The sequence below is a fragment of the Bombus impatiens genome, unplaced genomic scaffold (assembly GCF_000188095.3).
Source record: "Bombus impatiens unplaced genomic scaffold, BIMP_2.2 scf_0142, whole genome shotgun sequence".
Classification (NCBI taxonomy): domain Eukaryota; kingdom Metazoa; phylum Arthropoda; class Insecta; order Hymenoptera; family Apidae; genus Bombus; species Bombus impatiens.
In genome coordinates this window covers 1,909,201-1,937,164 of record NT_176561.1, presented here as the reverse complement: position 1 = coordinate 1,937,164, position 27,964 = coordinate 1,909,201, and the positions used below count along the sequence as shown (strand labels likewise).

Here is a 27,964-nt window from a genome sequence, read left to right as displayed (position 1 = left end):
CGAAGGTGGGGGCGAAAGAAACGTCAGTAGGCGCGGCAGTTTTCTGACGCCGCTTACCTAAGTAACACACACGGTGTGCGTGTTGTCCAAGTCGCGTTTATCCCTTGTGGAAACCCCTCGCCAGGTTCTCCCGTGGCCGTTTACCCCGTCGGTTGTCGCCGCGTGAGTGCACCCTCACGGCACTGGCCGATCGATACGGCGAACTACAGTTCCAGGACGACGGCCAGCTCGTTCTCCAGAGTATTGCGTCCTACCTGACGGAGACAGGCGACCTCTGCCTCGGCGTTTCTCCAGGCTTCCAGTGTAAGTTAGGATTCCTGCGAAGAAATCTTTGAGGAGGCTCGTTTCGTCATTTTGGTGGGACAGTGGTGAGCTTGGGGTAGAAATGTGGATAGATGAAAAAGGTGGATGAGTGGAAGACTGTTGCTGCTACGACGACACGTGAGATCGGGAGAAAGCGCGATTCGTTGACCGTTGGCCCCTCTTGGCGTCTGTGGTCCGTGGATCTTGAGGTTGAGAGTAGCTCGATCTTAAGAGAGTACTATGATCTGTATTTTCATACATTAGACGTGTTTCGTTTATCAATTGTTAATATTATTCGTGTCAGTTTTTGAACAAAGGCAATTTAAAGATAACGGTGGAGTTCTTAGTGGATTGATGATTCTGTTTTGGGGAAGGTATTATTCTACTTCCTGTGTAATTTCTAGAAGAAGAGAAGAAGAGAGGTACTGTTGTCCATCCATATTTTGAACTATTCGTTGTGCTTTGCTTCATTTTTTGGAGAAACGGAACTTGATGGAATCGTTCGACGATTCTGTTAAGGAAAGACCTCACAATTTCTTGAAGTGAGCGAAAAAACAATATTTGGAGAAGTCTTCTAATTCTCTTAAAGAAAGATATTCCACTTGTTGTGTAATTTCTTGGAAATAGATAAGGTAGAATTTCAAATTGCTTTCTGAAGAAGAGTCACTCCATTCTTTGTTTTGTTTTTGTAGCAGTAAGTGAACGTCGATTAACATTTTTCTTTCAAGTCATTCGAACTGCAGTATCGTTTAGAATTGCGACATCTACTGTACAAATGTGTGATTTATTTGATTTTCGTTTGAAAAATTTCAAAACGAGAGATAACATAAAGGAAATAAGAAGGACACGGAATTGCCACACATAAATTAGTTATTGATATGTGTAATGAGCGAGTTGCTGTTTGTTCTATAAGCGCAATAATCTTGTGTTTGTTTCGTGAGAGGTTTTTCAGGGACGTCACGGAAGAACAGAAGAATTCATTATAGGCTGCAACGTTCGTTGAACACCAGCTGTTCTACCGTCGTTTTCATTATAAATACGGTATAATTCGTGCCCACGACAATGACAATCTTGCGACATATGGAGAAATACCACGATTCTTCGTTCCACGTAACGTGGCATTTTAATTTTATTTGCTACTCACTAATTGTTAGTTACTTCTTTTCCTTCGATTGTCTCTCCAAATTATATAAAAATAACTACGTTTCATTTTTAATTTTCACGAGCTTATGAACAAATATAAGTCTGTTATAAAGGTTGCAAGAATACAATTCAATCGAAAAAGGCCAAGAAAATGAAAAAGTTAATTTTTATTACTTGACATATCTTTTCATATGGAAAAGATACAACTGATCTGATAAATAATAATTTTTTCAAAACGTAGCAAGATTGATTTTCTAAAAAAAAAAACTTTGAATTCTCGAAAATAGTGTTGGAGTCGCTTATCCAAATACGAAGTTAACGTTTGTGTGCGAATTAGTAATTCATAAGGGAATCGAACTTTCTAGCACGCGTTAATGAAAGCAATCCCTCACATTTCAACGTGCACACACGGTTCTCGATAAATCACACACTGTTTTCTTAGGTTTCAACCAAAATACAACTTCGACCGTGTTCTTTGATGTCTCTCGCGTCGTGAGTTGATTTATTGTTGCGTGTACATACAAGTCGCGTGGGCAGAGAGGCCTAAATCGAAGATTCATTACTTCCTTTCGATGCTCCTTTTCCAAAATGTACGATATTTTACATACGGAAACATATGCCATGTCGCAATTCGTATAATCGATGCTGCAACAAAATCGTTGAATCGACATCGTGCATCTGCGATGCACATGTATCGACGCGAATGATTCGACGATGAATCATAGTGGCGGTGAGGAACATCGACTTCGACGGCTTCGTGAAACAATTTCCATAGACGAACGATTCGCGTTAGTCTTTCAAACGAGAGGAGAATTTTTCATCTGATCTTGTTCGATTAATCCAAATATGCTCGATCGTTTTGATAATTTCTCTCGAAATACCAATTCGCATTTATTTAGCGTTCATATTAAAGATAACAATAAATTTTTTGTACTAATATTAAGTGGTTGTCGAAAAATAGCTATTTGTCTCAAAGAATTAATTTGACTAATTTTGACTGACATCTGAATTTTTCCTAATATTTTTAAACACAATTCCACTTTCCCTTTATTATAGTTGAGAATTTGCATGATATATCTCTTTTGGTTCCATTAGTTGGAATATAATTTTTTCTCTCTATCTGTTTTTTAAAGAAATTATTCTAAGAGGTGCATGATTATTCGTTGCTCGGCATTTTCCGTCGTAGCGTTCAGGTATCAAGTATTCTCGAAGGTGGCTCTGAAACACTGTGAATGACCTACTTTCGTAATTACTCTTTCATTGTTGTAACACTGCATTGGCTGGTTCAATGTGGAGTACACTAGCCTTACGTGGTTCGACGCTAATCCAATCAAACCTCGTTGACACAGGGTCATCGTTGCGCAATGATAATTTCACGCTCTTAGGTGATAAATCAGCAAAAAATGCTTGCGATTTTAATCAATCAAAAAATAAATTGAATCTAATACATTACTGTCTTCTATGAAATTTTCACATTTACGAAAAGAATTTGTTCGATAAATAGATAGAAAACATTGAAACACCTTTGATATCACGCGTAACATTGTTGATTCAAGTGTAGAGTAAAAACCTTCGATTCTCTCGGGTTGTACGAGGGGACCAAGAGTAACCAAGGTTCCTCGTACGGTGAATTTGATGCGGAAACCCGTTTCGACTTTCACAACTGACGACGACTAAGCCGTTCACTGTTTGTGGCTTTGGCCATACGCTACCACGTAGCCCAGAAAGGAGTTCGAGGAGCGCTCGATGCCCTCGATGGGCTCCAGGGACTTATTATTTCGTCGATGATGATCGATTCATTCTGTAAACCTCTGCGCAACAATACGTTAGCTTCGTATCATTGCAGTAATTTTATTTTAACATAGTTCAATCATCGATAATCAAATTCCTATGCTATCACTATATCTATAAAAGCATAATTTTCGAATCTTCGAAAATAATTGCTCGATCAGATAACTAAACTTAATAACTAAATTTACCAGGTAAGCTAAAACATCCCAAAGAAAAATATCTAAAGAAAGGAATCTAATCTTGACCGAGAGATCCTAAAAGTTGCCGGTCGAGTTAGTAGGACGAACGAGGACGACTTGAACAAAAACCAGTTCCCATGGAAACCTGACAGACATCGTGGCGTGACTGTTGCAGGTCCAGGAGCGTCTGGAGGATCCTCCACTTCACGTGGAACCGGTATGCTCGTCCATTTGTGACATCGTTGACGAGGTGTGTCACGCGCTCCGCTCCTCCAGGGACGAGAACGCGCGCGAACTCGTACGATTATTAAGAGGCTCTCATCTAAAAGCCCTTCTAGAGACGCACGACGCGGTCGTCGAACGAAAGGAAGCGCCATCGAAGCCGGAACCATCACAACTGACGATGCCTACCAACGAGAGGACGGAAGCTGTCAGGATGGTTGGACTTAGGAGGCAACCTAACGAACCTCTGGTAAAAATTCTTTCATGATAGAATTCTTAAATTCTAGAATTAGTGAAAGAACACAGTGTCCTAGTGATCATTATGCAATCGGAAAGGACTGACGAAAATAAATTTTAAAATTTTCACACGAAATCTTTGTTGGTCGTACTATAACGACTGGATCACTCTGTGTAATGTTTGTGGCTTTACAATTAACAAAAAAGATTAATTGAAATACAATTAACGGAAGATATGAACAGATAGATATGAACGTTTGACGCTGTTCCAAATAATCAAATAATTTTTATAGCTCAAAGTCTCAGAAATATATCTTTGAATATTTGGAAATCTTTGTAAAGATTTCAAGAGTTCAGGGTGTTAAAGGATGTTTAGCTTCTGTGTTTGACGGTTTGTTTCGTTGGTGAAGAAAGCGGCTGACGAGAAGGCACGTCGAGCAATCAACAAAGAAATATAATCGTTCGCGCCGACTTTCTCGTTCGTGGCTCTAGTTTTAGAGGTTTACCATTCCGTCACGTGAGAGAATTCCCATTCTGAATCGGATTTAACACGCTCGAACGAAGAAAAGACGGAAATGCCACTCGCAGTTCATAAATAATTCGGAAACGTTTATTATCCGCGCGATGCTGATTCGAGGCCACGTGGCCTCTTCGATGAATCTGGCACGTTGTTCCAAGCTTTATACCAAGCGAAGAAAACATTTTAACAGAAACATAATACATTATTCTTCCTTATGCTGCTCTTAACCTTCTGCATCCAAAAAATTTTTTTAATAAAATTGCAGCAGCACCGATACACGTTTATAATAAAGTTCTTGGAAGCTAAGGCTTCTCTTTCGCAAAGAGACAAATGACACATTAGCGATACGATCTTTACATTATCATGAAGTCGATTCCACGTGTTAAAAACCAGCCAAAACATCCTTGAGACCCGGTGAATTCTCTGTATGCTAAACCACAATCTATTTCAACATTCGCTATTTTCTCTCATTGTCAGCAAAAGGTATTCTCGACAAACAAGTGCACAAAGCCATGATCTTGCACGATGGCCTTCCATCAATGTTCGTTTACACTTTTACGCTAAAATGGAAACAGTAGGTCTTCTCAAATAAGCAACATCGCAAGAATGTAACAACAAAAATGGAACGGACGTAGAGAATCGTCGATTGTTCTCTAAATGTACTAAATAGCAAACCTGGTTGCATTCAATGGGAACAGACGAGTTTATTTTCACTGGTACGTTTTTGTACAGGGTCTGACGGTGCAGGTCGACGAATCCGGAAATTTGATCATCGCCAGGATCTTAGGCGGAAGCACTGCTGCCCGCCAGGGACTCCTGAGAACCGGCGAGGTAATCCTCGAAGTGAACGGGAAGGAAGTTCACAACCCTGAGGAGCTTCAGGAAGCCATTCACGAGGCGAAAGAGAATTTGTCGCTGAAACTTGCACCTGGAATCGCTTCTGATGGCAATCGACCCGTAAAATCTACGGTAAGTGAAGATAATTTAACTTTTGATTTGGTTAAAGTTGGCTAATTTTAAATTCCTTTATCTTAATTCGTATGGTATAAATCTAAATTGAATTTACACCACGAATAAGGTGGGAATTTAAAAGGGAAGTAAAAATAAAATTCTTGAAAGGCCACCTTCTTGAAAAGAAGATTGCTTCTATTAAAAGCAGTAAGCAGAAAGTATAGAGGTACGAAAATATGTTTAATCGACCTCTTAGGATCTTTACGATTCAATTTAATGGCGTCTATATGAGACACGTGGTTACAATTTCCACCTTCCGACAAGAGGTTTCTTTAACACGATTGGATTTAGACTATAAAATTTTACTATTTCACTGATAGAATTTGTCCAAAAGATTGAACAGAATATGCTGTCAAAATTGTGTTCTAAATATAAAAATCATTACTGGAAACACAAATTGTAATAACTCTTTATATCTAGCGGTAGCTCTGTATTTCGTGTGTAAATAAATGATAATGTGGATCGAGAATGGGAAACTCAATCCGTCGAAGAACACTTGCGAATAGCTCGCACATTGTTTATATATCCTGTAATATCAATTTTTTCAAAAACGTGAAAGGTTTTAGGAATGGAAATAGATAAGAATTATGTGAAGGAAAACATCGGAGCTTAAAAACCTTATGTTTTGAAGACAAGAATAAAACATAGGTGGATAAAAAGTATGAATGGATGAAATTCTAAAGAACTACATACTATTATTACTAGAAAAAACAATCATCTACGTACAGATATGTTAATTTTTAAAATTATATGTTAAATCGAAGGAATTTAGTAAAAGCTAACAAAATAATTTATGTTATAATAATAAATATGTTGCAAATATTCAAGAATAGATCGACAGCGAAAACATATATTTAATCCTCAAATCAAATGAGAAAATTTATAATTAAAAAAGAATTAGTCAGTGTATTGAATTTTAAAACTGTTCTCCTATTAAAGAAAAGAGAAGATAGAACTCATCGTTAAATTGAGAATATTTAAACAAATTTATATTTTTATAAAAAGAACCGAGAAAGTAAAATCTGGGCAGGCATTTGTTTCACCTACTAAATATTTTAACGAGCACTATACTTTCATTATTTTATGCGTTTTTGTACATTATAACGCATTTTATGCATTTTTGCATCTTCAAATTTCCCATAAATACATAAAAATCCGCAGTCCTCCTACCACGTTTCTCTTCTGAAATCTCGAATTTGTTTTCACATTACAGTGTTACATGAGAGCGCTGTTCGACTACGATCCATCAGAAGACACTCTGTTACCGTGCGTAGAGATTGGACTTCCATTCCAGAAAGGTGACGTACTACAAATTGTAGACCAAGCAGACCCAAATTGGTGGCAAGCTCGGCGAGTTGAGGGCGAGGGTCTAGGTCCGCCTGGTCTAATTCCGTCGCTGGAACTGGAAGAACGAAGAAAAGCATTCGTGCCACCGGAAGCGGATTTTGTACACAAAATTAGCATCTGTGGGACTAAGATCTCTAAAAAGAAGAAGAGGAAGATGTATCAATCGAAGTCCAACGGTGAATTTGACAGTGCGGAACTGTTATTGTACGAAGAAGTAGCCAGGATGCCGCCATTTAGACGTAAGACCTTGGCTTTAGTAGGTCCAAGAGGAGTTGGTCGCAGGACGCTGAAGAATAGGCTGATAAATAGCGACCCTGAGAAGTTCGGCACCATTGTTCCGTGTAAGTGTCATAATTTTTGTGTGTCGTGAAATCTTGACGAGAATAACAAACAAAATTGATGGGAAAATACCATTCTCTTCTACTGTTAACAGTTACAAATTAGGATTATAATATTGTGATTCATAGAAGTTATATGTTTATAGATACTTCACGACCACCCAGAGTACTCGAGGAAGATGGCAAGAGTTATTGGTTTACCGACCGCGACTGCATGGAAACAGATATTAGAGAGCATCGATACCTTGAGTATGGTGAACACGGTGGGCATTTGTATGGTACAAAGTTGGATTCCGTGAGGGAGTTAATCAGAGCTGGAAAAATGTGTGTTCTGGATTGTAGTCCAGCTGCTCTGAAAATACTTCACAACAGCACGGAATTTATGCCCTATGTCATCTTCATAGCGGCGCCAGGGATGGAACAATTGAAATGGTTATATGATTTGGCGAGGTCGACTGGAACGAGCAGTCGGAACTTGACGGTAATTACGCTGCTATTATATATCACTGCCCTTTCTATTTTTCTCTATATGAAAATTACATTTTTCTATCTCCATTACGGCCAATAATAACGCCGAGAATGGAAGTGTTCTATGAATTGAAATTTCTATTGAATGTTTAAAATTGCTTTGATTATTGGTATCATTTTTAATTATTGAAACTACTGGTTAATGTTACTCAAGTTTTGTTAATCGAGTTTTACAACTACTCGTTAAAATGACTTTTTTATCAAGTAAATACATTTCCACGAATACAATATATTTAAAAATTTACAGAATGATTTAAGTATTTATTATTTTTTGAAAACATGTTCGAATTTCGCGTACGAGAAATAAGAAATCCATTTGAAATGGAACGATTCGATGCGCGAAATTTGTATAAAGAAGAAACATATATCGACGGCACAGGCCGCGTTTCAAATAAACATAGCCATCAAATATTTTACGATGCAACCTTCCGAATCTCTGCCTGCCAGTCTACCGTCGTCGTGTAAATGCGTATAATTTGCCTATTATAAATGTATTGCATGCACTTTTGTTCGATTACAATGACTCAATGATTGGTTTCTCTTCCACGAAATTCTTCTTCCATAAAATTCCAAATACCAACTACTCTTTATACTCCATTTAGATTGATATTGAATATTTTCACATATTACCCGTTGTATAACTTCCTTCTCTCGATTGACGTAGCGTTCTTTATTTAATCTTTCGTATGTATTTGATGTTGGCTTTGCTAGTTTGACCGCCAGAGTTCCATCAGGTACAGCTCGAGAAGAGCCAGGACGTTGGAATCTCTTGCTTCCTTGTACGAGGTTTGTATTTGCATGCATATTCATTGTATTTTTCTTTCCTTTTATCGTAATGTGATTGCTTGTAGATGTGTAGTATTATTGTTTGAAATGTACCACTATACAGAATCACGTAACATTCAAAGAAAAATTGTAATTTATATAATATCTAAATGCAGTTTATTGACAATGCATTAATTTTAAAATGTAGTTTATTAATGACATTAGGTCGCTGCATAGAGTTTGTCCGCCTCTACGATCATATAAATAAGTTACCAATGTTGTGGTAGATATAACATTACTACCTAAATCAATACAAACTGTGCTTCTGAAACTCACAGAAAATAGGAAAAAATATGTTCATTAATCACATAGTAATCAGACATTCAGAATGTTCCCATAATGACAAATCCAGTATCAAAATTCTCATTTTTTTCAGACATTACAATACATAACAAATGTAATAAAATATATCCTTCTTTTAATTTATTTATTAATTAATAAATGGAATTTATAGAAGATCCACTCTGCTGGATAGGACTTATGTAGCGACTTAATGCAAAACAAAGAATAGATATATTCAAGGCAAAGTATGAAAGCTACAATCTTTCTAACATTCAATTTTCCGATTGGAAAGAATCACCATCAAACACACTTGAACTAAATGCAATCAAAACTTAATCTTTCTCAAACTTTACAACGTACAGCTAAATTATAATTTGCTTTTCACTAACTAGGAGGACGATCTGAAAGCAACGTTGGAAGAATCCGCGGCCTTACAGCGTGCCTACGAGAAATATATCGACCTGGTGATCGTGAACGAGGACTTCGACAATACATTTAGACAGGTGATCGCCGCGTTAGACGCCTTAGCCACCGAACACCAATGGGTTCCGGTGAACTGGATTTATTAAACACCATTCAGGCTACCTGAGGGAACAAGTAGTTTCAGAACAGATGATCCAATTCCGGTCTACAGTATCGTGCAAAATAACAAATTATTGCATTATTTTCTGTGGAACACGCGATGGCGTCTTTAATATACCCATGCTTGGCAAACTTGATGTCGAGTGCATCGTTAGTATATTTATAGCATCGTATCGTCGTGCAATGGAACAATTTTATGGTTGTAATATGTGTATACAGAGTTCTAGTGTGTTGTGTATATTGTCTCCATCAAATGTATAAATACTTTTAAGCGAAATGACGCACTCGAATCGGGTAAAGAAGAAACGGGACGTGAGTTTCTTCCATCGAGCGGGGAGTCTCCGAAACGAAAGCAACAAATTTCGAACACGCGCATTCTTCTTTTACTTATGATTAGAAAAATACTCGGGGCTATGAAGGCCAAGAAGAGATAGTATCTCGCTTTACGATGCTACGTTTCCAGCAAGTACAGTCGTGTAGCATTTACGTTACTTTGTTTTAGGTTTACGAAACGGTCCGTTCGCCTCCTAAATTTCGCTCGTTAATAACATATATTCGTTAGAAATCTACAAAAGTACCGTTAAAAGATATAAGAAAATAATAAGAAAATTAGAAAAGAAGCATATGAATTTTGATTTCAATGATAGTAGTTAAACAGTTTTAATTATTTTAATATTTTTAATATCTTAATGATCCAATATCTTAATGATATCCTCTGTGAGTCTCTAAATTGTCTTTTCACGCTAACTAAAGTAACGTTACAAAAAGAATTCTCGCATACATTCCCCTTTATCACCCAGAACAACTAAACGGAAACGGATCGCAATTAAAGTAGGTATACGTTATAGACCGCCGTCCAATTATTTTTAGGATACGCCTAGTTTTAATTTCCCTTGAACTACGAGTCTGCATATGTATGTATGTTTATTTACCATTTGTCATACAATGTACTTTCGTTTCTTTTATAGAGATATCTATTATATATACATTATATATTTCATGAATCATGTTTATACCGCTCGTGCACTTTGAACATATTCCTGGCATAGAGTGCCTTAATAGCACAGCCTTACTGGGCTTGCAGCGAAGACCTACTATGTCGAGACGATATATTCTCTTATACTCGAGAGTTTTGCGAAAGCCACGTCTAATAACACATTTTTTCTAATGCTCTGACACGCATGCACATGGAAATTACGACCGTTGCAGATCGCTATATATGCGTTTGATCGGAAGCTCCCGATCGTGCCATGTGATATACGGAAAAATAAAGTTTATCGAGCGTTTGTTACGAATTTGAATTACTAATACCTTTCTATCATTTTCATTATCCTTATTTCTCACAATTTCTTCTTGTTACCCACACTCAGAACATACTCATAGGGTCATGTATCTCTTGTCCATCTTCTACTCTGAAAATTACAAAATGAAAGACTTAATTTAGAAATTATTATAAACAGGTTGTTTTATGTTTCATAATGAATGAATTTCATATTTCAATCTGAATAACTGAAGTAAAAATTAGAGCTGAAATTATATTTTATTACAAATACAATCAACTATTTAACAAATATGTACCTCTGATCTATAACCATAAATACGGGCGACAATGAGTTAATTACATTTTGAAATCAATTTCCAACATTAATTTAAAAATATGTATAATTGTTCTATATGGTAACGAAAAAAATAAATAACTGGAATTGAATAACATCAAATTTTTCATATAAACTGAAGAATGAACTCTGTAAGAATGAACAATTTTAAATGAACATAATGGATATACCTGAAATATGATTGGTTATCGAATGCACTTGATGCACCCACGATGCACCGACGACAACCAATCATGTATTGTCGTTTGCCACGTTTCCAAGTTGTCGCATTGTGACATATGCGTTCCGGGAAAAGTTAGCGCGCCGAGTGTATTTCAGACACGGTTCAAACCGTGTTGAGTAGTTTATCTTACTATTAACTGAACATGCAAATATTACGGCAATTAGACGTGCACCCAAAAGTGCGCGAAGAGGCGGATATTCTCGTACGAACCTTCAGTGGTGCTGTTGGTAAAATGTTTTACTTGTCAAATCTTAAACGTGTGCAACTTAACGGTTTTATTCTGCTACCAACATACTTTTAACTATTAAACAATTTTGTTCATTTTCTGGAGTCATCATAATGCCGAAAAATTTTAAAATTATTCTATTCTACAATCTAAAAGATTATTTCAAGATATTATGATGTGATAAACATACTTAACCTCAAACGTTGATAATACTTAACGGAAGTAGAAATTTCTATCATTCTCTTGTTTCTAAAACCGAATACCGTCATTTCTTACACTTTGTTGAAACTGTATTTCAATTTTTACATGTATTTGTTAAGGTTTCCACTATCTCATAACTATTGTTTACATATCTGTTATCAGTTATCATAAATAAAGTTTATAATCTATGTTTACTATTTATGTACCTTTCCATGTTTCAGTGACTATTATTAGTACCATTATCATGGGTATTCTATTTCTATCCGAAGTGAATTATTATCTTACTCCAACCTTAAGTGAAGAATTGTTTGTAGATACTTCAAGGGGTTCAAAATTAAGAATTAATTTAGATATAATTGTACCTACAATATCTTGTGATGGTAGGTGTAGATTATTTTATGAATATAAATGCATTATGAGTAATACTGACATGTATATTAAATTAAGTGCATTGTAGTTTTATCAATAGATGCAATGGACACAACAGGTGAACAGCATTTACAAATAGAGCATAATATATTTAAAAGACGCTTAGACTTAAATGGGAAACCTATAGAAGATCCACAAAGGACAGGTACAAAATAATATCATAAGAGTTTTAAAATATTTAAGTTAAATAATATAAATTTAATAAAAATTCTTTATTTTATTGTAGACATTACTGACACAAAAGCACGTAGTAAAACAACAACAAAGGTAACTAAATTATATGACTCTTATAGATCTGTTTTTACAATATAAGTTTTAAAACTTATACTAAAACATAACCTTTTTCATAGACAGTAGAAAGCACTACTGAGAAAGCATGTGGAGACTGTTATGGAGCTGCTGGTGATATTATCAAGTATAGTATTACAAAAATTTATGTATGTATTTTATGAAATATCCATCATACAATATCAATTAACTTTGTAGATGTTGTAATACTTGTGAAGATGTAAGAGAAGCCTATAGACTTAAAAATTGGGCACTTCCTGCTCTAGGAATGATAAAGCAATGTAAAAATGATAAATCAGTAGAGAAAATGAAAACTGCCTTTATTCAAGGATGTCAAATCTATGGTTATATGGAAGTAAATAGAGTGGGTGGAAGTTTTCACATTGCACCAGGTGACAGCTTCTCTGTAAACCATGTACATGGTAAGTGAAAAAAATATGTTATTTTTTGCATAAATTAAAGTATGAGTAATAATATTATGATTTTTATTTTGCTTATAGTGCATGATGTCAAACCATACACATCAACGCAATTTAATATGACCCACAAGATTCGCCATTTGAGTTTTGGGCTAAACATCCCAGGAAAGACGAATCCTATGGATGATACTACTGTAGTTGCAATGGAAGGTATGGCCTTGCACCATAGAAACTTTTTATTAAGAAATTAACAGAATATTTTGATACTACACTTTTTTGTATCCTAAATCTCCAACATATCAGTCTTCAAATACTAGCATCTTATTCCGCTTCCTATGGCCATGAATGTTCCAAATGTCCCACCACCTTGAATCATCGCTTTTCCAACGTTGTTTATCAATTCCCTTCCTCTTAGTCCATATCTAGTAATAAACACACACCATTAGTTTCTTATTTCAAACTGTCCAGAATTTAGTCACCATAAATAAATACGCACCTAACAACAGAATACCCGCCAAACAAAACACCAGATGCCATACCAACACAAAATCCGATCATAAAACCAAGCTTCATCCTATCCCAGCATGAAGGAGCTTGTTGATACATGCCTGGTACGGCCGGCATTTTATTCTATGAATATAAATTTATAAAAACATATAACTTTAACTTTTTTTTAAAGAGATAAACATTTCATGATAAACATTAATTATAATTTCTCATTTTAATGAATTTAGTATATAAAAATAATTTTTAGTCAATCATTTAACATAAAATTTATAAAATTTCTTTAACACATTGTGAGCTAATTATTCCTGCCATGACCCGAATTAATCATATTTATATATTTAGTTTATATGCAAAAAATGTATTGACGTTCGTTATAGTTAATATCACTCACGATTTAAGCGTACAACTTTGGAACTTCTAATTAGTTTTCGTTTTATTACGATTTTTTGTCTTTTACAACTGGTAAATCCTTAGCACAATTCGCACGAGCAATGTAAGGAAGATGCCATGTCAGTTTTTCCGTTTACAATGCAAGATGGCTGCTTCTTCTATTTCCGTTCTCTATGACGTCAATGATAATGGCGGACTATTCGATTAATACATAAATATTTCGATTATGGGAACGTTTTACAGAAAGTTCTTGTACTTTCAATTTTGAGATATTAAACTATTAGACTTCATTCAACACACATTTGTATTAATTTGTGTCATTGCAGTTAAAACTCTACTTAGATATTTTGTTGTTTTTGTTTTAGGTGCGATGATGTTTTATCATTACATCAAAATTGTACCGACGACTTACGTGCGCGCTGATGGTTCCACGTTATTGACAAATCAATTTTCTGTAACTCGACACGCCAGACAAGTGTCTTTGTTTAGCGGCGAATCTGGAATGCCTGGTATATTCTTTAATTATGAGTTAAGTCCATTAATGGTAAAATATACAGAAAAAGCGAAATCGTTTGGTCATTTCGCGACGAATGCATGTGCAATTATCGGTGGCGTATTTACAGTTGCTGGACTAATAGATTCGCTATTATATCACTCTGTCAGAGCAATACAGAAAAAGATAGAATTGGGCAAATACAATTAAAATTTAGATTAGCTTATAAGTTTGAAGAGTATTATAGAATATTTGAAAATATTTTGTACGACGGGTGATTTGATTTTACACGTCAGTTAAGTAACAATCTTTTATCGAGCGTATTATTAAAAACATAAAAAAGAAGAAAATACTGATGTAACGATATAAAATTTACCAATTTTTTATATTGCCTAAACTTGTATTGATACAACAGATTAAACATTTTTGTATAAGATATATAAAACTGTACATAAAGGACTATAGAATAGAATGTAAGAAAACGTAATATTTAAGTAAAATGTATACAATAAAGGTTATACTATTACAACAAGAAGGCTGAAAAAATATAAATATTTATTATAATATAATTATGTTTATTTTATACATTAAAAAGTCTTTAGAAAATCATTGTAAGTTTGAATAGATGCTTTTGCAACTTTTTCACAAAACTCATCATCACTACCTTTGACTAACTTTAATAGTGACACATATAATGGTTTTGTAGGATCATATTGGTTTCTTTTTAATTCTACTAAAAATCTATGTCTTCTTTCAAGCCTGCTTTTTCTACACAATAAAGCCTGTGCTTCCTGGCTTATAATAGTATGTGACAATTCCATATAATTATGGAGGTAATCAAAAGTTTTCACCACTTCAGTTCTGGCTGTAATTAAAATAAAACATTTTCACATCTAAACAGATAGAGTAAATGTATTCCTATTAACATATTATTAGCATTAATTATTTTAATTACCTCGAATCAAGACACGTGGTGCCTTAAGCAAAATAAGATGTATTTCTGGCACATTAAAACCCATTTCCTCTTTTACAGCAAAGGTACTCTTTCTTATGCGTTTCATATCATATGTTATAAGCTTTGGAGATTTTACTGCCAAATTTTTTGTTTGAGAACCATTCAGTTGAAAATTATTTTGAAAATAACCTAATCTGTTATCTATCTCTTGTGTCTTGAAAGCCAACCACGGAGGATGTATGTTTACTATTCTTTGTATCATTTGTATGTTAAAGTTACGAGCTCTCAAATACCTTATTCTTGTATGAAGATCATCCAAGTTTTCTTTAAAAACTTTAGGGTATCTGGTGATGAAGAATCCAAGATTTTCTGACTTTACACCACAATCAGATAAAAATTGTATGTATGGTTTCATATCTCTTTCAAAGTCGAGTTTCAGAAACATTTCTAGTACTTCTTTGTTTGCTTCTAATTTATATAATTCAACTCCTAATTTAACTAACTGTTGAATCGTATGTGAGTCGTTTGCAAATTTTGCAAAATTATAAGTTGCTGTCATCTTAGGTCCAATGTCAGACAGATCTTCATTGCAATGATCAAATGGTCCTGGTAGTTCTTCATCTATATCTTCCAAAGTATCATTTACTTTGTAGATATTTCCTGCTAAAGATTCAGTACCACGTAACTGCTGTAGTTCATTATGTACTTTTGTCACACTACTATTGTTTTCGATATCTTCATTTCTTTTTATAAATGCATTATTTGTTAATTTCTCGGTGTAACCTATATTATCAGGCTTAATATTCTCTGATAAGTAAGCTTTTTTATCATTAATATCTGTTACTTTATCTTTAATTGCCTCAGTTGAAGAGCAATAAAAAAGTTTGGAGCTTTTAGAAACGTTTTGAAAAATGAAATTTCTGATTCCAACGACATTGCAGGGTTTTAAGTGTAAAAGTGTATACAACCGTGAAGTCATCATATTTAATGATAAAATTGCATGGAATATTATCTTTTAATTGCTAAGAAATAAAATAAACCTCCTTGCAATGCACATTGGTACATATGTATATTGACAACCTCGTATATGTTTTATTACAAATAACCTACAGTACATGTAAAGTACATGGTAGGTTAAACACGCAACCCATTTTTGCATCACACTACGGCCATGTATACGTTACTACAAGGAAACGAGGTATATTGTGTATATGTAAGTGTGTTATAATCTGTGTGATCAAATACACTGCAGCGACAACTGTGCCATCGTCTTTCACGGTAAATCGAAGAACTAAAAGGCACGTGTTCTGTTGCGAGAAATTTTGTTGGATCTAAAAAATAAAATCGATTTACTATATTTTATTTCACTTCAATATGAGATTTATATAATTTCTTTGATATTGTATTAAGATACGTACTTGGAGACTCTATATTTTTGATAATATAATAAATGAAGATTTTCATAAATAAAAAAATAAATATTTTAGATAAATATTATTAAGTTTATATTATATTAAGTATATTTAATTTAAAAATATATGTCGTTGATCATCTTATTTAGTTTTTATTCGAATGGAATTTAAATTAACATTATTTTTGTTTTCTTATATAATTCAAAGTAGAATTTTATTTAAATATTTAATTGATCAATTAAATAGATATATCATACGTATAAATATTTAATTAAAAACCTGCTCGTCTTACATTTTTATTACATATAAATTTTTTATAATTTCCTCCTTCTGATTGCAATATATTAAGAAAGTAGTTATTAAGTTATTCGTAGAAGTAGTTAACGAAACTTACTATTTAATACAATGTAATTGCTTTAGGGTTGTCGTACCTTTAATTTGCACTACATGCCTTAAAGTGTCGTTCAAGCTGAAGGAAATTGAAGCAGGTTTCGTTATTGCAATTATCGTGTATTTGTATTGCATGCTGTTATCTAACGATGTAAATCACTATTTCACAATAATGAGCAATTACGTATATAAATATAAGTTCTACGTACTGCATGCATAAGTTCATAAGTGTAAAACTTTCTATTTTTGCGCACTTCAATTTATACAGGTACTTTCCCATTTAAAAATTTTATAACGATTTCCCTATCACATATTTTAAAATCTTCTTCCTAGGTTTTTGATTTCTTTTGTACAACTTTATGATTGACAAATTCATAACGGAAAAAGGAGTAAAAGTAATTGAATTTTTGAATAATTATGTCGCTTAATTTCGCGAGCTTCCAAATTCAACTGGCTTTACCGGTCGCCCGATTTAACAGCATCCGACTTTTTTCTGTAGAAATATCTGTAGGAATGTGTGTTGATAAACCTGAAACAATATAACAGACAAAGAACAATATCCAGGAAGAAATTCAAGCCCTGAGACCCGAAACATTAACAGCTGTGATGTAGAACGTAGTGGAAAGAGCCCACGCTTGCGATGCAGAAAACGGGGATCATTTACGCCACATTATTTTCTGTTTCTGAATTAAAAATATTTCCACTTTGTGTATTTTATTGCAAAAAATAAATAAATAAATAAACGCAATTTATTAACAAATAAAAATGTTATACAACTTTTAAACGGAAAACAGGACTTACGTACCACCCTGTACGACCACTTTCTTTAAAAATAAATACTTACTAAATATTTACGTAGTACATTTTGTTAATTCCCTTCTGATAATGAACTTTGTCTACAATCATTATAAATATCTTATATTCTTGAGAATTTTTTTGCAGATAATTGCAAACTCAAGACATCCGTGTTCAAAGCGGAACAACGAGGAACTAGATCAGAAAATGATTAAATTAGAAAGCGTCGCGATTCCTTTGCGGCTCCGGTGAATGCCTTTTTTATTCCAGCGGATGCTTTCATAATTCCTCCGTTGATGCTCCTCTATGAAAATTAATTAACATTATGTGTAGCAGCATGACGCTTCTACCGGCGAATTTAGGCGTGGTGCTTTCAACTTGAATCGGTTTATGCAGTCTACTGTTTATGATTTCATATGCAAGTACGCTCCCGTTTACAAATATCGCAACGTCATATAGAATACAGCAATTTATATAATTATACATTTATATAAATAATTAATTTAGATTAGCAAAGGAATTATACAAATAATTGAGATAGATTACCAAAGGATCGGTCAATTATTCTGTATTATATTGTTTGATTTTACTATAACATAGAAGAATTTTCACAACATAGTTGTAGATTAAACTAATGAAATTGGTTATTATTTAAAATACATATATTCCCATATGAGATTCTTGTAAAATTGTACAACCACGGGCAATAAGAGCAAATTTTATGCTATACGAGCAAACAGTTTAATAGAAAATTTCGTACTATAATGGTAAAATATTTTTTAACCGATTCGAACGCAAAAATACAAATATCTCGAAATGAAGAATACACGAATTACTCCATTTTCATAATCATCGATACAAATATTATCTTCACTTTACCCTTATTCCTTTCTCTCTGTTTTAATTCTTTATAAAACTATCTTACATGAAAATTCACATACTACTTATAACAAATCGCTAATGATTTTAAACTTTTATCTCATTCTTCTCAGTGTCCTAATACCCATCTATGAACAGTGTTTACGCATAATTCACAGATGAAATGATAGAGAATGGTCTAATATGTGTTTTCGTCTATCGTAATTATCATCTTTTTCCACCGTATACTCTAACGATACAACAATTACAATATTCCTGAATCGTAAACACACACATTTGCCGTGCGTTGGCCTAATGCTACCTTCTCCACACGTTACTCAATCAATTTACGGTCTGAATTAAAAATCAACGCGCCCAGTGTTTCTTTCAGTCTTCGTTAAGACTCCAGACCGATCAGTGATACCGTTTTTGCTTACGATTAATTTATTCGCGTACACGTTTTCCGCGTTAGACTTTCCTGCGTCGATGTCTATCGATGAAATTATCGTGATTCAGTGATCAAGAACTCTTCAAACATTCAAGGATTTGACGATAAAGATCGTCGCGACGCGACAAAAATTCTTGTGCACCTTCAGAAGAACTTGTTGTTTGACTCGTTTGTTCACAGTGCGACTGGTTTAAATTACGAAACGAAAATGGTCAATAAAAAGATGATCCCTTTGCCTTATCCTTTTTCCTTGGAAGAAGAATTGAAGAAGAATTCGGAACTAAAGATGTCGGATATCGAAATGTTGAGAGAGTGGTGTGATAAACAGCAACATTTACCTAAACCTTCCAATTTGCATCTCATTCTGTTTCTTCATAGTAATTATTATAGCATGGAGGCAGCTAAGAATACTATAGAGAATTTTTTTACTATTAGATCTCATGTTCCTGAGTTTTTTGATAACAGAGATCCTTTAGGGTCCAAAGAATTGCGGCAAGCTTTTAATGTTGTGTAAGTTTTAATCGATTGTTTGATAATTTCTATTACTTAGTTGTTTAATTTGAAATTTTCTCCGTTAGTAATTAAACCTATTAATGTTACTGGTTTCTTGATTAGTAGATAATTTGTAATTAATCTCTCTTTCTGTACTGTAGTTTCAGTTCTGAATTGCCCGGACTCTCGAAGCATGGTTACAAGATACTCTTCGGAAGGTTAATGGATACTAATCCATCGCACTATTCTTTCGAAGATAGTAACAAGAATATCTTCATGGGATGCGATTTGATTGGTTTGAAAAATGGCACTTGCGATGGCTATATTTTTATCGCAGATACATCTAACGTGACTCTCGGCCACGTAGGGCGGATAAATCCTATGGGGATGAAAAAGCTAGTGATGTACGTTCAGGAAGCCATACCTGTTCGTATAAAGGGCATACATTTTATTAATACTCCTTCAGTGATGGATGTCATCCTGAATATGGCAAAACCGTTTATGAAAAAGGAACTTTGGAACATGGTAAGGAATTTTATAACGAGATTCAGAGTTTTAGTTCCATCATTAATTATTTGTATAACAATATAAAAATATTAAAAGTATCTGCAGTTTTATCCGAATCTGCTGTTCTATTCGTCTCTTTTTCATGTTTGTATACCAACAGATGTACACTCCTTTTCAAATTTCGAAATATATTTTATTCGTGAAAAATGATAAAAGGAATATGAATAATACGTTGAATGTTAAAACCAGATATTTTGACTTAAGATTTATTGGTATTTTAGTAACATCTGTTGAATTACAATTTTCATTTTGTGTTTATTGAATAATTAATTATACACTAGTTAACGCGAATTTCCTGGTATTGTATGTATCGATTACATTACATTAGTTTCATAATATTTCGCTCACGTATTACGAGAACATCGGTGTATCATTTGTAATTTATGTATCATATATGTCTTTTTCGACGACGGCTTACATAAGAAATAATTACTTATCTATGTTAGACTTTGCATAAAATGATAATTTTCCGCTCTGTAGAGCAACAACGGTGATGCATTTCTCGATGCTAAAAGTGTTACGAACTAGGTGCATTATTTATTCCGTACGTGAAACGATATTGCAATTACCATGTTAATCCTTCAGAAATTATTTTTCTTCTTATCTAAAATATTTCGTAATATTATCAATAATTTTTATTGAAATGAATAATCTGTACCAGCGACTCACGGAAGTATTTGAACATAGTAAAAATAAAATTCAAGTGAAAACACAAAGCACGATTACCAAATAAAAATATTTGTATAGAAATTCTTCGATATATTTTTTAAAGTTAAATATTATTTTACATTTCACCACTTTTCATATTTTTTCTTTTTTTTTTTTAGATACACCTGCATTCGTCGTTAAAAACACTGGAAGAATACATCTCTCTCGATCTCTTACCGAATGAAATCGGTGGAAAAGCTGGATCGCTAGCTGACATGCAGGAAGCGCGGATAAATGAAATCGACAGTAAACGAGAATGGTTCCTCGAAGAAATGAAATATGGCAAGGTGGATGAGTCGTTGCGTATTGGAAAAAGTAACATCGCCAATGATCTGTTTGGTGTCGAGGGCACATTCAAGAAGCTCGACATAGATTAAGACAGTATCGATCTCATATTTTTTATTTAATGAACAATCTCCTCTCTGTATGCGACTTTGTGAACAATTTTTGGTATTTAAATTCTGAGAAACCTATTTGTTACGCGTATTTTATAAAGAGTAATAAAGTTTTATTACTGTACACGAGTTGTGTTCATTTTACTCAATAAATCGTTGTCTTCTTTGTTTAATTTTTCTGTTCGTATGCTAGTAATTAGAGCCAGTAGAATTCCTTAGTTCTACGATTAACTATACCGTTATGTACTAATTGCTACCTGTTAATATTTACAGCTTCATACATTTTTTGGTAACAAGATATATTCTTGGTAATTTATCACAAAGGAATTTTCGAAATCATCTCCTTTCAATTCTTTATGAAACTCTTCCATGTATAATTTCATAAATAATTTCAAGAAAATGATAGAATATTTAAGTTGTACAAGGTTGTAAGAATATATTTTAGAAAATTGGTACTCGTTATACACATATTTCTTTTTGATAAATAATCATGATAAAACTCATACGCCTGCCTAATGTAAAAATTTAAACAATGCAATTATTAATCTAATAAATTAACTATTACAAAATAAACACAAATACAGATAATAATTGACTAGTTTGCCAATCTTTTTGGCTAAACGATTCACTTTTATTACTGATACCTTACAGTGTAATCTAATGTAAAACTGACACTTTGTCTACGTGTGCATCATTTTAAAGTCCGACTTCGGTATCCGTAACCTAACAATTTTCTTTAATGACAAGTTCCTGTTTGCAATATTGTGGGACATATCATTCAACGTCATGATGCATTTTATTTCTATCCAGTACATTACGTCTATACATTTTTGCTTGATCAGAATGATAAGAAAAAAACTTTTCCTAATAGTTTAGTACTTGAATTAATCTCATACATTCCAGAATTTAGAAAATAATTTCTACTAATTAGTCATTATTAAAGCATTAAACAAATAATAGATTACCTAATATTCCCTAATATTCTTAATAATAATTATCTGATATTTCTTAATATTAATTGCTTGATATATCCCAGTATTTGTAACTAACTCAACATCCTTAAATTTAATTGTTTATATCTTTTTAAAATACCATATGTAAAAGTTATTTATATAAACGTTTCATTATATGTTTACACATCTCGTTGACTTTATTATGCATCATAAGTGGTTATATAAAAATATATCAATTTTCATAGAATCTTTCATAGGATTTTTCATGTCATGTTAAGATATATAATTTGGCACTTGGAAGTCTGACGACCTCGACTGTCACGCTATGTGTGATTATCCGATATTAACTCATTCCATCACTCGATTGTACTCGGATCTCTAAAGAAGTTAGTACTATTCAAACCGCCACCGTAGTATCGCGTTGAAGTGATCTTCAGGAAATAAGCTTTCCTTGGTACTGTAGTGTTCCATTTCTTTCAAATATTTCATTTCAATTATTCAATAAACAAAATTACGACTTTCGTTAAAAATTTTTAAGGCCATAAATATAAAATATTAGTATTATCAATTTATTCAAGAAAATTAGATAGGAATTTTTCCACATCGACTTTGATGCATTTTTACAAAATTTCTGGAAAAATCGATGTCTCAAAATTAATCATTCATATCGTGAATATTTTATTGCTTCTATATTGTATCATTGTAAAATTAATAATTTACGTCTAAGTTCATTATTATATGTAAGAATATTTTATAAATTTTATTGTACATTTTATAAAATTATTCTTGTATCGAAGTTGATAACTAAATTATATCGTTAATAGTTTCTGTTGATATTTAAAATTACATATATTTCATGTATACATGAAAATTACAAGATTCTAGTAAAATCTGTATCTTAAATAGGAAAAACATTCTTCTCATCCAACAAAACTGCAAATTTTCAATGATAAAACAAAACCGGAAGCTACAAATTAATTAATAAGTAAAAAGCTAAATAAAAATTGAGTTCACGTATTTGATCAAAATTTAAAGACTGTGTTTTAAAGTTTCCTTGTGAGTCTTATGATATAAAGGAGATTTGTCTAATTTTTGAAGGAACTCAAATATGGCATCCCAAGGAATAAAATACGAAGATGAGTTAAAGAATAATCCAGACCTGAAAGAGGAAGACATGCAAATGTTAAGAGACTGGTACAAGAAACAGCCTCATCTACCAAAAATAACAGATTCCGAATTGGTGTTATTTCTACATAGTAATTACTATCGGATGGAACCCACAAAAACGACTATTGATGCATATTACACTGTGAGGAGCCACGTACCCGAATTCTTTTCCAATAGAGATCCTTTAGGGACGAAGGAATTAAGGAAATCTTTTCAGACAATGTGGGTATACTTTAGTTACTGATAGCTCTAGCGTTAAAGAATTCGATTTCTCTAAGCCATATACATATATAGTGTATTATTATTCCATTATAAATAATAATTACAACTGAAATTGAATGTAGTAACTAAAGGCGCCTAACAAATACCATACATGCTTCATCTTCACAGTCATTGTTCTTAATTAAAATCTCACGTATTAATCTTCTCACGTTTAATTATCTTATATTACGTATAATACTACACTTAATTACTAATTGCACGCACAGAACCCATTATCTGTTCTTTGCTAATACATGTCATCATTCACAAAAAAAAAAGAAAGAAAAATGAGTATTAACGTATTATATTATTTATCAGGTTGTTTAGAGAATTCATTATATTTCTAATAATCTACATAAATCTTTACTGTATATTTGGCGAAATTGCGAGAAAGCGAAAAGATGTTCAAAGAAAAATTCGTAAAATTATAAATATATTAAATCTGTGTGTATTAATCAATAAAATTCTAATCCTTGCTTGTAATTCTAATTCTAATTAATATTTCCAGTAATAGATTATCTCTTTTCAAATTTCGCTACAAACCTTCTGAATAACCCGATATTTAAGCTAAGCGTCGAAAAATATAAATCTCAATTAATCTTATTAATTATATAATAGTGGTTTTGGAGTTTTTAGTAATTTAATAATTATTGGATTTTTAGATCTATTCAAGTTTTAGAGACGAAAACGCCAGAAGGTTACGCTGTTCTTTATGGAAGACTAATCGATACGGATCCTTCGAATTATGTCTATAACGATGCAATGAAATTTCTGAGCATGGTGCTTGATTTGTGGCTTTACAAAGAAGGCACAACTCAGGGACACATCATTTTATTCGATATGAAGAACGTTGTGTTCGGTCACGCTGCTCGATTGAATCCGATGGGTTTGAAGAAGTATCTTTTTTATTTGCAAGAGGCATTGCCAGTTCGCTTGAAAGGGTTCCATTTTATGAATATTACGAGCGTGATGGATGTGATACTGAATATGATGAAACCGTTCATGAAGAAGGAATTATTAGACATGGTAATAGAATAGTATTGGTACAACTTGCACTTCAGATTTATTTCAAACTTAAAAATTTTAAACCTCGAAACCCACTGAAGATATTATTAATAATTGATTTTACGGTACTATTAATTGATTATATTAATTTGTTACAGCTTCATACACATACAACTTTGGATACAGTAGCGAAATTTTTACCAGTAGATATATTACCAAACGAGGCAGGTGGAAAGGCTGGTCCATTAATGCAACTCCACGAAAAGTCTGTCAAAATGCTCGAGGATAATCGTGACTGGTTTTTGGAAGAAGAACAAACAAGGCGTGTTAATGAATCATTGAGAGCAGGTAAAGGGAAAACAGCGACCGATCTGTTTGGTGTTGAAGGCACTTTCAAGAAACTCGATATTGATTAAATGCTCAATTGTCTATACAGATTTAAACAAATTCGTTAAAGTCCATCCATTGAGATAATTTATGAATAAATGAGCATAAATGTTTTTCCTTCTTTTTTTCTATTTCTATCCTACGTATTGTAAATTTATTCTAAAATATTTATTTTATAATAAATATATAAAAATTATAATTAATTTTATCTCATATAATATTAGTTTCTCAATGATTTCCCGACTTCATTATTTTCTTATGAAATTATACATAGGTATTTTTATTGCATAGATTTTCCAGATATAGAATTTATTTCATTGAATTTTATTTTTATTAGCTTTTTATAGAAAATTTATTTAATATACTAGAATTTTATTCAGATATAATTATTTGGTAATTTCAATAAAATCTCTTTTTTTTACATAATTTTCATTGAAAATTAAAGCAAAAATTGATAACAGATTCGATCTAGAGTTTAACGTATTACAACACGTTATAATACCAGCTTTAATTATTTTACTATGAAAAGGAATGTTTACTATGTTCGAAGAAGCGCCAATATTAAAACAGGCTTAACACGTATTGCCTCCACCTTTTCGTTAGTTTCTTATATTACTTTCACTGGCAGAGTATCTCAGTTTATGTCGATTCGTCTATACGAAAGTGTCGACTCATAGCAGCCAAGATGAGAAATCTAATGGTATGTACATCAATTTCACCATATTTAATATCATCATCGTTTAATTCATATCAATATCGTTATATAATTCTTCGTAATATTTTAATCGCGCCATTATATCTCAATTTTTATTAACTAAAGCATCAATTAATTTCAATGTATTTTAAATAAGTTTCGTTTCATTCAGTAAAACATTTGATACGTGAAATTTAAAAAAATAACTAAAATTTAAGAATAGAAATAATAAATACTGTTACATCGCGTGTTTATTTGTTTGTTGAAGTTATTATTCCTGATTCCGTAATCAGTTTGGTATTTATGTACTTCGTACGCAGGTTTCATCTTTCATCATCTGAACATATGATTATTGACTTATTCGTTTCTTATTATTTCACATAATTACAATTATTGATTAGTTTTTTATTTTCTAATTTTTATATCTCTATAAATATTGTCTATGAACTTAAAATAGAAAGAATTACTAATGAATATATATATATATATATATATATATATATATATATATATACACATATATATTCTTCATATTCTCTTTAACTAAATTGGTAAATCTATTGATAATTTAAAACATTCATGTAATAAACTAAATTCATAATTGTTACTCAATTGTAATTGTACAAAAGTGACGTCAACTTGTATTACATTCGATTAACTGGTCGGTGTACATAGCTAATTAGATTACTATACTTTCGAATCAGATCGCAATCGTTCTGATTAGCCCCTGCCTGGGGGACGTATCGCATCTTTTGTCAGAATATTCTACGACGACTACAACTACTCCACCACCGCCTCCTAGACCTTACAGTTTTCAATACCAGGCGGGACGATATCCTGGAAACATTGATCGTGTTCATCAAGAGAGTGGAGATGGCGCTGGACATGTTCAAGGTAATTCAATGCTTCTTATGAAATCATTATTACAGGTTATAATTAGACTATGGATTTTTATGCATTTATGCGGAATTTAAAGACAAAAATACACAGAATGCATATAATATATGAAGATATATAAGATATTTACATATTTATTTAACTTCTGTCTTGTGTTTATTGTTTTACATAAAAATAATTTTATTCGTGTTTGTAATCTTGTTTGTATTTAGGACAAATATCGACAAATAATATATATTCAATTTATAAACTGTCTTTATTATATAAATAAATTTTAATTGTTTATATTTTAGGCTCTTATTCCTTCATCGATCCCAAGCATAAAATACGAACAGTTCAATATGCTGCTGATGAAAGTGGATTTCACGCATCTTTAATAAATTATGAAGATACTATCGCCCAACCTATCGATTCTGAAGCTGTGAGACTCGCGAAGGAAAAACATTTTCGATTATACCAGAAAATTGCCGAGTCAAATGCTCATGGCGTCCCAGTCAATCTACCACGGGTAATAAACATTTAATTGTGTCTTTTAACAAACAGTAATAATTAAATTCTATGATTGTTTAATTATTAGTTAGCTGAAGGATTATTACCTGGTCTGGATACTACGCATTTACTATTTATTACTCATATTATCTATATATGGTTTTTTCAAACCATTGAGATGTAAAAGAATCAAATTAAGATTTGAAATTATTGATCAATTGAATTGTAAATATATCATTAATGAAAAAGCATGATGCGTTGATGATGGATATATCTAAAGATCCAAAGTACAGTGTAAAACAATTTTTTACCTAGATTACGGTTCTTAATTATATTTATAAAAATATGAATTTTTACATAGATACCCGCAGTCCAATAATAATTCTATCCAAGTTTCTTTTATCAGTCGTGAACAAATATACTCGATTGAGGCTTAATTTTATTGCTAGAGAAGATTCGGTACGGTAGCTTTCACCTGATGATCGTGCATAACATCTTACAGGATTCGGCGAGTGTGGGGAGAGCGAAGGACAGACATATTCAACTCTACCAGAAGATAGCCGAGGAACATGCAGCAATTGCAAATCAAAGAGAGGCAGCACGATTAGCTTACGAAGCTACTTCTGTAGTAAACGATGTAAATCCTGACCATGCGTATTAAACATATTATACTTGTTGACGAAAATGATTTTAAAAACACGATGACATCGAGTATTACTTTAAATGATCACTTTTAATGCTATTACGAAGAATTATGAAAAATGAAAGTTCATTTAATATTGAAGAATGAACTTAATACTCAAGAATCTAGATTTAAGATTTAATGTACAGTCTATTTAATCTAATTAAATTACAAATTTTAGCCGCTCAATAATAATGTATGTTTATCATTATGTATGTTCTGCATCTCAGATAATATGAATGAAATCTTAAGAATTTAATATATTTAAAAGTTTGTTGGGAATAACGTTAATCTCGTATGTTTTAATTT

At 32.6% G+C, this 27,964-nt stretch overlaps 6 protein-coding genes and 1 long non-coding RNA gene across 13 annotated transcripts in view; 4 read left to right on the top strand and 3 right to left on the bottom strand.

Annotated features, from left to right (window-relative positions):
* Positions 1 to 10,594, top strand: part of LOC100740283 (MAGUK p55 subfamily member 6) — a 25,714-nt gene extending 15,120 nt beyond the window's left edge. For 2 of the 6 annotated variants that reach the window (XM_012382140.3, XM_024365588.2), the window contains exons 3-8: positions 3,592 to 3,888; positions 5,128 to 5,364; positions 6,620 to 7,094; positions 7,238 to 7,572; positions 8,331 to 8,405; positions 9,119 to 10,594. In XM_012382140.3, coding sequence (XP_012237563.1) covers positions 3,592 to 3,888; positions 5,128 to 5,364; positions 6,620 to 7,094; positions 7,238 to 7,572; positions 8,331 to 8,405; positions 9,119 to 9,295 — 1,596 coding nt within the window. In that variant the 3' untranslated portion in view covers positions 9,296 to 10,594. The other 4 variants (XM_012382142.3, XM_033319213.1, XM_033319212.1 and 1 more) reach the window with 4 other exon arrangements.
* Positions 10,012 to 11,016, bottom strand: LOC112212274. The gene is made up of 2 exons (XR_002946085.2): positions 10,887 to 11,016; positions 10,012 to 10,720 (listed from the first exon to the last, which is right to left on the bottom strand). It is a non-coding gene; the product is annotated as an uncharacterized LOC112212274 (long non-coding RNA).
* A 142-nt stretch (positions 11,017 to 11,158) lies between these two features.
* On the top strand, positions 11,159 to 14,475 carry LOC100750028 (endoplasmic reticulum-Golgi intermediate compartment protein 3). 2 transcript variants are annotated; one of them, XM_003487186.4, is made up of 8 exons: positions 11,159 to 11,374; positions 11,796 to 11,954; positions 12,032 to 12,148; positions 12,230 to 12,270; positions 12,354 to 12,418; positions 12,490 to 12,713; positions 12,792 to 12,920; positions 13,973 to 14,475. In XM_003487186.4, exons 1-8 carry the CDS (start codon positions 11,290 to 11,292, stop codon positions 14,308 to 14,310), a joined length of 1,158 nt encoding a protein of 385 aa, XP_003487234.1. In that variant the 5' UTR covers positions 11,159 to 11,289; the 3' UTR covers positions 14,311 to 14,475. The 2 variants fall into 2 exon arrangements, with proteins under 2 accessions (XP_003487234.1, XP_024221355.1); XM_024365587.2 differs by having other exon boundaries at positions 11,159 to 11,404.
* Positions 12,756 to 13,768, bottom strand: LOC100740166 (reactive oxygen species modulator 1). The gene is made up of 3 exons (XM_003487189.4): positions 13,609 to 13,768; positions 13,207 to 13,340; positions 12,756 to 13,132 (listed from the first exon to the last, which is right to left on the bottom strand). Exons 2-3 carry the CDS (start codon positions 13,332 to 13,334, stop codon positions 13,024 to 13,026), a joined length of 237 nt encoding a protein of 78 aa, XP_003487237.1. The 5' UTR covers positions 13,335 to 13,340; positions 13,609 to 13,768; the 3' UTR covers positions 12,756 to 13,023.
* A 163-nt stretch (positions 14,476 to 14,638) lies between the features above and the next one.
* Positions 14,639 to 16,249, bottom strand: LOC100750143 (transcription termination factor 3, mitochondrial). The gene is made up of 2 exons (XM_003487187.4): positions 15,056 to 16,249; positions 14,639 to 14,965 (listed from the first exon to the last, which is right to left on the bottom strand). Exons 1-2 carry the CDS (start codon positions 16,035 to 16,037, stop codon positions 14,688 to 14,690), a joined length of 1,260 nt encoding a protein of 419 aa, XP_003487235.1. The 5' UTR covers positions 16,038 to 16,249; the 3' UTR covers positions 14,639 to 14,687.
* A 2,670-nt stretch (positions 16,250 to 18,919) lies between these two features.
* LOC100749906 lies at positions 18,920 to 25,007 on the top strand. Its single transcript, XM_033319222.1, has 7 exons — positions 18,920 to 19,468; positions 19,612 to 19,975; positions 20,845 to 21,099; positions 21,394 to 21,428; positions 23,172 to 23,462; positions 24,164 to 24,527; positions 24,665 to 25,007. The coding sequence occupies exons 1-7, from the start codon at positions 19,167 to 19,169 to the stop codon at positions 24,920 to 24,922; spliced, it is 1,869 nt and encodes a 622-aa protein (XP_033175113.1). The 5' UTR covers positions 18,920 to 19,166; the 3' UTR covers positions 24,923 to 25,007.
* Positions 25,008 to 25,349: 342 nt separating this feature from the next.
* LOC100749789 lies at positions 25,350 to 27,850 on the top strand. The gene is made up of 4 exons (XM_003487184.4): positions 25,350 to 25,593; positions 26,292 to 26,481; positions 26,778 to 26,992; positions 27,476 to 27,850. Exons 1-4 carry the CDS (start codon positions 25,579 to 25,581, stop codon positions 27,632 to 27,634), a joined length of 579 nt encoding a protein of 192 aa, XP_003487232.1. The 5' UTR covers positions 25,350 to 25,578; the 3' UTR covers positions 27,635 to 27,850.
* The last annotated feature ends 114 nt before the right edge of the window (positions 27,851 to 27,964 follow it).

Excerpts from the sequence above, each read along its gene's own strand:
- LOC100750028 (XM_024365587.2), top strand. The coding sequence starts at position 11,290 with ATGCAAATATTACGGCAATTAGACGTGCACCCAAAAGTGCGCGAAGAG. Across the intron at positions 12,271-12,353 it reads GTAGTAAAACAACAACAAAG|ACAGTAGAAAGCACTACTGA; the intron begins GTAACTAAATTA and ends CCTTTTTCATAG. Across the intron at positions 12,419-12,489 it reads GCTGCTGGTGATATTATCAA|ATGTTGTAATACTTGTGAAG; the intron begins GTATAGTATTAC and ends TTAACTTTGTAG.
- LOC100740166 (XM_003487189.4), bottom strand. The coding sequence starts at position 13,334 with ATGCCGGCCGTACCAGGCATGTATCAACAAGCTCCTTCATGCTGGGAT. Across the intron at positions 13,133-13,206 it reads GGCGGGTATTCTGTTGTTAG|ATATGGACTAAGAGGAAGGG; the intron begins GTGCGTATTTAT and ends GTTTATTACTAG.
- LOC100750143 (XM_003487187.4), bottom strand. The coding sequence starts at position 16,037 with ATGATGACTTCACGGTTGTATACACTTTTACACTTAAAACCCTGCAAT. Across the intron at positions 14,966-15,055 it reads ACCACGTGTCTTGATTCGAG|CCAGAACTGAAGTGGTGAAA; the intron begins GTAATTAAAATA and ends TTTTAATTACAG.
- LOC100749906 (XM_033319222.1), top strand. The coding sequence starts at position 19,167 with ATGGTCAATAAAAAGATGATCCCTTTGCCTTATCCTTTTTCCTTGGAA. Across the intron at positions 21,429-23,171 it reads GGTAACAAGATATATTCTTG|GAACTCAAATATGGCATCCC; the intron begins GTAATTTATCAC and ends TAATTTTTGAAG. Across the intron at positions 24,528-24,664 it reads AGAAGGAATTATTAGACATG|CTTCATACACATACAACTTT; the intron begins GTAATAGAATAG and ends AATTTGTTACAG.
- LOC100749789 (XM_003487184.4), top strand. Across the intron at positions 26,482-26,777 it reads TGGCGCTGGACATGTTCAAG|GCTCTTATTCCTTCATCGAT; the intron begins GTAATTCAATGC and ends TTTATATTTTAG. Across the intron at positions 26,993-27,475 it reads TCCCAGTCAATCTACCACGG|GATTCGGCGAGTGTGGGGAG; the intron begins GTAATAAACATT and ends AACATCTTACAG.